Source organism: Chiloscyllium plagiosum, chromosome 3 (genome assembly GCF_004010195.1).
Source record: "Chiloscyllium plagiosum isolate BGI_BamShark_2017 chromosome 3, ASM401019v2, whole genome shotgun sequence".
NCBI classification, from domain to species: Eukaryota; Metazoa; Chordata; class Chondrichthyes; order Orectolobiformes; family Hemiscylliidae; genus Chiloscyllium; species Chiloscyllium plagiosum.
Window position 1 is genome coordinate 20,400,125 of NC_057712.1, and position 11,236 is coordinate 20,411,360.

Here is an 11,236-nt window from a genome sequence, read left to right on the forward strand (position 1 = left end):
AACATTGTGGGTCTACCTACAGCAAGTGCACTGCAGCAGTTCAAGGTGGCAATTCACCACCATCTTCTCAAGGGCAACTATGGATGGGCGGCACAGTGGCTAGCACTGCTGCGTCACAGCGCCAGAGACCCGGGTTCAATTCCCGACTCAGGCGACTGTCTGTGTGGAGTTGCACATTCTCCCCGTGTCTGCGTGGGTTTTCTCTGGGTGCTCCGGTTTCCTCCCACAGTCCAAAGATGTGCAAGTCAGGTGAATTGGCCATACTAAATTGCCCGTAGTGTTAGGTAAAGGGATAAATGGGTGGGTTGCACTTCGGTGGGTCGGTGTGGACTTGTTGGGTCAAAGGGCCTGTTTCCACACTGTAAGTAATTTAATATAATCAATAAATGCTGGCCAGCCAGTGACGCTCGCATCATGAACAAATTAAAAAAAAGGAAAAAAAAAAATCCTAGGTTCTTCAACTAATTTTCAAAGCTCCTATAACGTACGGCAGGCATTAGTTTGATTGGAGGCAAAGGCAACTTTTGGATACCTTTCTTGTGGTACAGTGGTGAAATAACTCTGTTGACAATACTCCATGTTTGGTCATGACAAGTGCATGACACCTCGATTACCACCTCCTGGGATTTGTTATGTATTCTTCACCATATGTCCCAAGACCGAGTTAGATTTCTTCATTGCAGCTGTCAATTATCCATCAATACCTCCTTCCAAATCTTTCTCTCATCTGCTTTGGCCTATAGTCTGAAAACTGATTGATAGTTGATTCCCACTATTTATTGCTCTTTACTAGTTTCAGAACTTTGTAATTATTAACTAATTTGCCATACATCAGTCCACCTGCCCAGCCTTGTGCATTTAGGCTCATTCTCCGATTTGAAATCCCTTCAAAATCAAATCTCAAACTTAATCAGAGCTTTTATTCTTCCCGTCAAATCCCTGACATACATTGTAAGCTGGAAGAGCCTCAACGATGAATCACCTTTGACACCACTATTGACACCTTGCCCTGTTGACACAGTTCTACTTGTTTAGCCAACTTATGGATTCACCTCAAAAGTGTCATAAGGTTTACTGTAAGGCTGTTAAATTAGCAACATTCAATTACAAAAGTACATCTATTAACTTACTTATCTTAATCTATTTGTCATTACAGGACAGAAAATTCTTGGTAACAATAATTACCGTTTGACAGGGTCCTTTCACAGTTTTGTGTTATTATTCCATATTTCAGTACGTCACAGACCCTACATTTCACAGATGGACCTTTATTTGTAAATGAACAAGTATCACAAATCCACATCTCTGAAGTGGGAGAGATTCCTTCTTCAATTATATCAGAGTCTTTGGGTATAGATGTTTTACAAGTGTTGACCAGCCTTTCATCAAACTGGGTATAAAATAATGTTTTTGGGTTTGTTGTTGAGTTAGATCTCATCCAGGTTGCAAAGTGTTTCTGTTTATTCTTGGTCTGGATTGCTCTAAATGGGGAGATAGTAAATCTGTTCTTTTCATTTGCACAGTTGTCACCAGAATTCTGGGAGCTTTGAGGCGATCTGGGTGCTAAAAAGGAACAAGAGAAACATTTGACAACATCCTCCTTGCAAAGCTAGAAATAATGCTTAATCCTAGATGTTAGCTTGTTTTAACATGGCTACTAATACATACCTTTTCCCCACATCCACCCCCTCCCCAACTGAGACACTCAAAGTCAGTGGAACACTATCAGTCCATAGCCTAGGAAATTCTTTCTGACAAAACAGAAGGCAGAAAGAGATCAAAAGCTCTGTAAATGGGAATGGATGGTATGGTCAGAGTCTAGGCTATGGAGGGTAATGTAGTTAGCTGGATCAACCAAGATGGGAGAGGTCTAGGGAAGCAGAAGAGACACTGATTGTCACCAGGGATGGAATGGTCACAGTTAGTGGGAAGATTAAGGCCTTTCTTAAGGAATCAATAGTGGCATTTCTGCTGCTCTTGCCCCACAAGGAACGTTAGAAACTGTTTACCTACTACAATCACAGCTCCCTCCTCCTTTTCCAAAGCAGAGTTTCTTTCCTTTCTTATCCAGAAATGTTGTTACACAAAATCAAATAGTTATTGTCCCCATTACCAGATCACATGTGATTCGCCACCCCCCCCCCCAAATCAATTAAACACCACCTGTAGATCACTTGTGTTTCCAGTTGAATAACTTATCAGGTTTTACATATAAGGGAAACACAAAATACAAGAGGTGAGGGAGAGATAGGGAGAAAGGGAGGGGGTTAAGTCAAAATGGAGTTAGAAGGGGAACGCAAAGTTTCTTGACCACTGATAAACTCACAGCACTGAATGTTAAATCAGGCTACCAAATAAATTAGCAGCCCAACTCAGTTCTGTGAATAAAAGTATCCTGCCTCTTCATGGTGGAGTACCAAGATACCTACAGTTATAAAAATCAATTGGTTGAATACATGACTTATTGGGGATGTTAAAAATATTTTCAACAAAGTGTTTCAGACTTGAAAAATAAATCACAAGAAAAGAAAGCCAGAGATATCACAAACATTTTTTTGACCAGCGACCAAATGAATAAACCCCTCTGGAAATTTGGGAAGAAGAAGAATGATCTGATAGATTACACAAGTTTTAGCTTGACCCGTATACTGGATCAAACAACAAGCACAGTGGCTCAGTGGTTAGCACTGCTGCCTCACAGCAACAGGGTCTCAGGTTCAATTCCAGCCTCAGGCAGCTGTCTGCACTTTCTCCCTGTGTCTGCGTGGGTTTCCTCTGGGTGCTCTGGTTTCCTCCCACAGTCCAAAGATGTGCATTAGTCAAAGGGAAATGGGTCTGGGTGGGTTACTCTTCGGAGGGTCGGTGTGGACTGGTTGGGCTGAAGGGCCTGTTTCCACACTGTAGGGAATCTAATCAATATTTTCATTATGCTCCTTATCTCTTTCACAAGTAACTGATTAAAACATCTTGTTAAGAAACATCTTTTAATAGGTAATTTAATTAGTACAGTTGCAGACTGATTTAATGAAGCTATTGATCCATGGTATGATTGTACCAGTTAGGATCTAAAAAGGGTTAACTGACATCACAAGATATGCTCCACATATCAAGATATAGAAGACCCTATTTGAGAGGAACTAAGGGTTTCCTTTCTCCACAGGCCCTTTCGGTGATTCAATGATTAGCTATATGCTATTAACACCAAGAACAAATCAATCTGTACTTTCATGCAGGATTATGCATTGCAGATATATTGTAACTAGCTATTAAGTGTTTTACGAGTTCACCAAAATTGAGCCGAAGATACTGCATGAGTATTCTTTACCACATGGTGTCAATAGCACAGACTAGTAGTAATAAGAATGACTTTTGGTATCAAATCTACCCATGAAATCCCCAATGGTAGCAATGCCTTTACAAAAAAATCCACTCTACTTTATAAGAAGTGTGACTAATGCTGCAGGTTCACTCCCAGTTTTAAAGTTAAAAGTTATAATGATGTACTGTGATTACATAATAACGCGTGAGGATGCTAAATGAACATTCCAGATTGCCTTTACATGTATTTTTAGTTTAAGGAACAGTATGTAGTGAATAACTACTCTGGACGCTAGAGCCTGGGTGTCCTTGGAGAAGGAGCACGCGGTGTCGACCAACACCATGGAGTTGTTCAGGGAGAGGTGGGCGCCGCAGGGAGTGGAGTGCATTATTTCTCCCTCCAACTCTATTTTGATTTAGTCCCTACCCTCCCCTTCACTGTTTTGGATCACACAGCACTGTCCTTTGATGTGAAGGGCAGTGTTTGTCACTGGCCACCCGGGTGTTTTCCTATCTTCCTGGTGGTGGAATTTGAATAAAGATGCGTGCACTTTGTGTCTTTCACTGTGTCTCACACCTGCACACACACACCATGGGTGCTGGGGAAAAAATAAGCACTACCGCACTTAGGTGGTAGTGTGGGGGTTAAATTATAAAAAAAAAAGAAAAAATTAATAAACAGGAGATTTCAGAAAAAAGAAAACGGGGGACAAGAAAAAAAAATAACTACTCTGGACTTTTCATACAGTCATTTAATAGACCTTACCTTCTTGGTGAGATGTCAGAGCAGCTGCAGGGTCCTCAGACTGGGGATCACTGCCAGTGTCTTTCTGTTTAAGGGAGGAAAGAATACAAAGTGGAAGACAAGACTTCTACCGATCAGTTCAGGTTACTTCAGCTCTCAAGGTCCATCTTTAGCACATTGTGGAAACTCCCAGTTATGCCCTTCCCATCTGACCAATATTTTCTGACAGGAACATTTCTCTCAATTGATCATTTCCCTCAATGTGAATGCTTAACTTGAAATTCCAGTAAAATTGGAAGTTTCAAAATTATGGCAGAGTTGTTGATAAAACAAATACATTAATTTTAAAAGCAATTTAGCAACACCATTCTGCTCATTTCTATAAATGAATTATTTATTCAGCAATCTTCAGCCAGATATGCCAAGTGGACGATCGTGTTAGTATCCTCTGGAGGTCCCCAGCATTACAAAGCCAGTCTTCAGCCAATTTGATTAATTCCACAAGATGTCAAAACCAGCTGAAGGCCATGGATATTTCAAAGCTTATAGATCCTGACAAAATATTAAAGGTTTGTACTCATACCGTTCCTAGTCAAGCTGTTTAGATATAGCTACAACAGGAATCTGCTGAACAATGTGGAAAAATTGTCCAGGTATGTACCATTCACAAAAAAAGACAAATACAATTCAGCCAATTATCAGCTGATCAGTCTACTCTTGATTAGCGTTATGTAAGTTCTTGACTGTGCTATCAAACAAACTTTACACTGCTTGAATGTAACACTGATGATTAGCTCAGGTTCTGCCAAGGCTGCTCAGCTCCTAACTTCAGCTCAGCCTTGGTCCAATTGGCAAAAAGTTTTGGACTGTCCAGAGCCCAGGTGAGGTAGACGGCTCTTGACATCAAGGCAGCACTTCACAGAGTTGGGCATAAGAGGGGTCTGGGAGAGAAATAAAAAGCAATGGGAAAGCTCTCCATTTCTTGGAGTCAAACCTACTACAAAAGAGAGACAGTTGTGGTTATAGGAAATCAATTATCCCACTCCAAGGACATTGCTACAGGGGTTCCTCCAGTTAAGTAATTTTAGTCAACCTGTTCAGACACGTTACAGTGCACCTCTTGAGCAGTTCAGACTGGAATCCGGACCCCTGGTCTAGAAGGAGGGAAACAAGCACTAGACCACAACATCCTCAAGACAGATTTCTTGGCCCTTAAACAAATGTTGGCCATAGTTGAGTGTGTGTTGCTGGAAAAGCGTAGCAGGTCAGGCATGACCCAAGGAGCAGGAAGATCGATGTTTCAGGCCAGAGCCCTTTATCAGGAATGAGGCTGGGAGCCTTGGGGGTGGAGAGATAAATGGGAAGTGGGCGAGGCTGGAGAGAATGTAACTGAGAGTGCAATACGTGGATGGCGGAGGGGGTAAAGGTGATAGGTCAGAGGGAAGGGTGGAGCGGATAGGTGGGAAGGAAGATTGACAAGTAGGACAGGTCAGGAGGATGGTGCTGAGCTGGAAGGTTGGAACTGAGGTAAGGTGGGGGGGAGGGGAAATGAGGAAACTGGTGAAGTCCACATTGATGACCTGGGGTTGAAGGGTCCTGAGGCAGAAGATAAGGCATACTTCCTCCAGGTGCCGGGTGGTGAGGGAGTGTCAATAGAGGAGACCCAGGGCATGCACGTCCTTGGCAGAGTGGGAGGAGAGTTGAAAACTTCAGCCATGGGGCAGTGGGGTTGGTTGGTGCGGGTGTCCTGGAGATGTTCTCTAAAGTGCTCTGCGAGGAGGCGTCCAGTCTCCCCAGTGTACAGGAGACCGCATCGGGAGCGATGGATACAGTAAATGACATGGATGTGGAAGGCTCCTTTGGGGCCTTGGACAGAAGTAAGGGGGAAGTTGTGGGCGCAGGTTTTGCAATTCCTGCGGTTGCAGCGGAAGGTGCCAGGAGGGCAGGGTGGCTTGAAATGGGATGTGGACCTAAGCAGGTAGTTGCAGAGGGAATGGTCTTTGCAGAAAATGGAAAGGGGTGGGGAGGGAAATATACCCCTGGTGGTGGGGTCCGTTTGTAGGTGGGAAAAATGTCAGCGGATGATGTGGTTTATGCGGAGGCTGGTGGAGTGGAAGGTGAGGACCAGGGGGGTTCTTTCCTTATCATGGTTGGTGAGGTGAGGTTCGAGAGCGGAGGTGCAGGACGTGGATAAGATACATTGGAGGGCATCTTCAACCATGTGGCAGGGGAAGTTTCGGTCTTTAAAGGAGGCCATCTGGTGTGTTCTGTGGTGGAACTGGTCCTCCTGGGAGGGGAGGGAGGTGTCTGAGATGGTCCAGGTGAATTTAAGGTCATGGTGGAATGTGTTGGTGAAGTTGATGAACTGTTTGACCTCCTCGTGGGAGCACAAGGTGGCGCTGATGCAGTCATCAACAGAGGAGAAAGAGGTGGGGAGTGGTTCCACTGTAACTCCAGAAGATGGACTGTTCTACGTAGTCAACAAAGAGACAGGTATAGCTGAGTGCCCATTGCTACCCCGTTCGTCTGGAGGAAGTGGGAGGATTTGAAGGAGAAATGGTTGAGAGTAAAGACCAGTTCAGCCAAACAAATAAGAGGGTCAGTGGAAGGGTACTGGTGGGGATGTCAGGAGAGGAAGAAATGGAGAGTTTGGAGGCCCTGGTCTTGGCGGATGGAGATGTAGAGGGATTGGATGTCCATGGTGAAGATGAGGCATTGGGGGCTGGGGAAACTGGAGTCTTGGAGGAGGTGGAGGGTGTGCGTGGTGTCTCAAATGTATGTGGGGAGTTGCTGGACCGGGGAGGTGGGAAATGGGACAGTATCGAGGTAGGTGGAGATGAGTTCGGTAGGGCAGGAGCAAGGGGAAATGATAGGTTGGCCGGGTTGTCAGGATTGTGGATCTTGGGTAGGAGGTAGAAACAGGCGGTGCGGGGTTCCCGAACTGAGGTTGGAAGCTGTGGGTGGGAGATCCCCGGAGGTGAAGTTGTGTATGGTCTGGGAGATGATGGTTTGGTGATGGGGTGTGAGGTCATGGCCGAGGGGGCAGTAGGAGGAGGTGTCTTTGAGTTGGCACCTGGCTTCAGCGGTGGATAGGTCAGTGCATCAAGCTACCACTGCACCCCCCTTGTCTGCTGGTTTGGTGGTGAGGTTGGCGTTGGAGCAGAGGGAATGGAGGGCTGTGTGTTGTGAGGATGAGGGGTTGGAGTGGGTGAGGCGGTTGGACAGGTTGAGACGGTTGATGTCTTGGCGACAGTTGGAAATGAAGAGGTCAAGGGCAGGTAGCAGGCCAGCACGGGGTGTACAGATGGATGGGGTGTGTAGGAGGTGGGAGAAGGGGTCTTCAGTAGGAGGGTGTGTGTCTTGGTTGTAAAAGTAGGCATGGAGGTGGACACAGTGGAAGAAACGTTCAAGGTCGCAGCATGTGTCAAACTCATTAATCTGGAACTGTAGAGGGATAAAGGTGAGGCCTTTACTGAGGACTAAATGTTCGTCCTCAGTGAGGGGGAGATCTGGGGGAATGGTGAAGACACAGCAGGAATGGGGGCTAGGACCTGGAGTGGGGCTGGAGTTCGCGGTAGGGGTGGAGACAGTGGCTTGAGTGGGTGTGGTTTTGGGATCAGTAGTGGTGTCACCAAAAGAGGTGACACTTACAAAGGGGGTGGAAGTGGTGCTTTTGGTTAAGTTAATGGGAGTGGAAGTGACATCATGGGCGGGGAGGGCAATGCTAATGTTGGGTTCTCGGCTGCTGACGTCAGTGGCAGCAAAAGTGACGTCACTGGCAGCGAAAGTGACGTCACCGATGGGACCTACCAGTGGGGCGGAAGTGTCTGCTGCTGCGGCGGCAACTACAGGGGCAGAAGTGACATTCAAGGTAGGTATCACGTCCGTGATAGTGAATCCAGCAGCACCCGTGTATCCTGCAATGGTAGTCTTCTCTGCAATCACAGAAGTGGTTGGGTGGATGGCGATCTCTGAGGTGGTGTGTCAGCAGTGGCTGCAGGTCGTGCGGTGGCGGAAGTGATGTCATCGATCACCCCGGTGGTCGTGGAAGGAGCGGCCACGTGGCTAATGGTGTCTGGACGGTTCCAGAGACCAGGAGAACATTCTGATAAGATTGAGGAAGCCAGTGTATGGAGAGAAGTACATGAAAGTTTGTTTAGCTTACGTTCTTTTATGTCCAATGCAGTCGACAAATGCAGTTTGTTGAGATCATGTATCCTCCTGAGGACGTAGCAATGCAGAGGTCCACTGCAGGTCTGGAATCGTGAGGCTCTGAGCAGAGGCAGGACTGATTACAGGTAGAGTAGATGGCAGTGCATTGCTGATAGCGTGGAGCGGAGGAACTGGAAAGAGAAATTGTTGTTGAAGGTTTCGGATTTGTAGTGTGTACTGGGTATCCTGTTCAGGTCCAAACTGGGTTGGTCTGAACGTGATCTGGAGTCCATGTGGAATCAGACGGTTCCGTAGGCAGATACGGAGGGTGGAGATGTGGCTGTAGTAGCGAGCCTGCTTGAGGACGTGGCTTTGGATTGCCGGGGTGATCGATGACATCACTTCCAACCCTGTTGCTGCCACACGACCTGCAGCCACTGCCGCCCACACCACCTCAGAGATCGCCACCTACCCAACCACCTTCGTGACTGCCAAAAAAGACTACACCGCAGGATACACCGGCTCTGCTGGATTCACTATTACTGATATGATACCTACCTTGAACATCACCTCCGCCGCTGTAGTTGCCACCACAGCAGCCACTTCCACATCGCTGATAGGTCCCACCGGTTACATCAGTTCTGCTGCCACTGACGTCAACAGCCGAGAACCCAACAGTAACGTTGTCCTCCCTGTCCATGACGTCACTTCTGCCCCTGTTAACTTAACCAGAGCACCACTTCCACCCCTTTTGTAAGTGTCACCTCCTTTGGTGACACCACTACAGATCCCAAAACCACACCCCTCAAGCCACTGTCTCCATCCCCACCTCGAACTCCAGCCCCACTCCAGGGCCTAGCCTCCATTCCTGCTGTGTCTTTACCATTCCCCCAGATCTCCCCGTCACTGAGGGTGAACATTTAGTCCTCAGTAAAGGCCTCACTTTTATTCTTCTACGGTCCCAGGTAAATGAGTTTGACACACACTGATCTTGAATGTGATCTCACAACACACAGCCCGACACTCCCTCTGCTCCAACCTCACCATCAAACCAGCAGACAAGATGGGTGCAGTGGTAGTTTGGCACACTGACCTCTCCACCGCTGAAGCCAGGTGCCAACTCAAAGACACCTCCTCGTACCGGCCCCTCGGCCATGACCTCACACCCCATCACCAAACCGTCATCTCCCAGACCATACACAACTTCATCACCTCAGGGGATCTCCCACCCACAGCTCCCAACCTCAGTTCAGGAACCCCGCACTGCCTGTTTCTACCTCCTACCCATGATCCACAAGCCTGACTACCAGGCCAACCTATCATCGCAGCTTGCTCCTGCCCCACCGAATACATCTCCACCTACCTTGATATTGACCTGTAACCCCGTCCAGCAACTCCCCACGTACGTTTGAGACACCATGCACACCATCCACCTCCTCCAAGATTTCCATTCCCTGGCCCCCAATGCCTCATCTTCCCCATGGATATCCAATCCCTCTACACCTCCATCCACCATAACCAGGGCCTCCAAACCCTCAGTTTCTTCCTCTCCCAACATCCCCACCAGTACCTTCCACTGACCCTCTTGTTCGTTTAGCTGAAATGGTCCTCACCCTCAATCATTTCTCCTTCCAATCCTCCCACTTCCTCCAGACGAAAGGGGGGCTCCTGCATGGGCCCCAGCTGTGCCTGTCCCTTTGTCGGCTATGTAGAACAGTCCATCTTCCGGAGTTACACCGGCACCATTCCCCACCTCTTCCTCCACTACATTGATGACTGCATCAGCGTCACCTCGTGCTCCCACATGGAGGTCCAACAGTTCATCAACTTCACCGTTAGGCGAGGAGACTAGGACCCGTGGAGACTGGTCGCCTCCTTGCAGAGCACTTTAGAGTACATCTGCAGGACACTGCACCAACCATCCTCACTGCCCCGTGGACGAACATTTCAACTCCCCCTCCCGCTCTGCCGAGGACATGCAGGTACTGGGGCCTCCATCATCATTCCCTCACCATCCGACACCTGGAGGAAGAACGGCTTATCTTCCGCCTTGGGACCCTTCAACCCAGGGCATCAATGTGGACTTCACTAGTTTCCTCAAATCCCCTCCCCCACTTTACCCCAATTCCAACCTTCCAGCTCAGCACCATCCTCATGACCTGTACCACCTGTCAATCTTCCTTCCCACCTATCCGCTCTACCCTCCTCCCTGACCCATCACCTTTACCTCCACCTCCATCCACCTATTGCACTCTCAGTTACCTTCTCCCCAGCCCCACCCCTTCCCATTTATCTGTCCACCCCTGAGGCTCCCAGCCTCATTCCTGATGAAGGGCTCCCACCCGAAACGTAGATTTTTCTGCTCTTCAGATGCTGCCCGACCTGCTGTGCTTTTCCAGCAACACACTCAACTCTGATCTGCAAACCTCACTGTCTCTCAAAAGTTGGCCATACCCCACATCTCATTTAAAAAACATATTTCTTATTCCTTTAAAAAGTACTTTTTATTTTTATATGAACAACCTACTTTCATACTTAAAAAAGGAACAACAGGTTTTCATTGAAACATTTCCTGCAGAATAAATCTTCAGCTATTACTGTAATGGTTAGAAACAGTAAAATGAGACCAAAGTTCCTCTTATAACAGTCTCATGCTGTGGATCACAATACTGAAGAAGTGCCTTTATTCTCCAACCTGGGGGTGGGTAGGGGGAAAAGGAGGTGCATCCTCAACTCATCCAGGGAAACCCAGTGGATGTGGTCTATCTAGACTTCCAAAAGGCCTTTGATAAGGTGCCACACGGGAGGCTGCTGAGCAAGGTGATGGCCCATGGTGTTCGAGGTGAGCTACTGGTATGGATTGAGGATTGGCTGTCTGACAGAAGGCAGAGAGTTGGGATAAAAGGTTCTATTTCGGAATGGCAGCCGGTGACAAGCGGTGTCCCGCAGGGTTCAGTGTTGGGGCCGCAGCTGTTCACATTATATATAAATGATCTGGATGAAGGGACTGGGGCATTCTAG

At 47.5% G+C, this 11,236-nt stretch overlaps 1 protein-coding gene across 4 annotated transcripts in view; it reads right to left on the bottom strand.

Annotated features, from left to right (window-relative positions):
* Nucleotides 1-618: 618 nt before the first annotated feature.
* Nucleotides 619-11,236, bottom strand: part of LOC122548621 — a 23,930-nt gene continuing 13,312 nt past the window's right edge. For 3 of the 4 annotated variants that reach the window (XM_043687454.1, XM_043687453.1, XM_043687452.1), the window contains exons 5-6: nt 4,085-4,148; nt 621-1,563 (exon numbers count right to left, since the gene is read on the bottom strand). In XM_043687454.1, coding sequence (XP_043543389.1) covers nt 1,151-1,563; nt 4,085-4,148 — 477 coding nt within the window. In that variant the 3' untranslated portion in view covers nt 621-1,150. Of the gene's footprint in view, nt 1,564-4,084; nt 4,149-11,236 lie in introns of all 4 variants that reach the window. The other variant, XM_043687455.1, reaches the window with a different exon arrangement.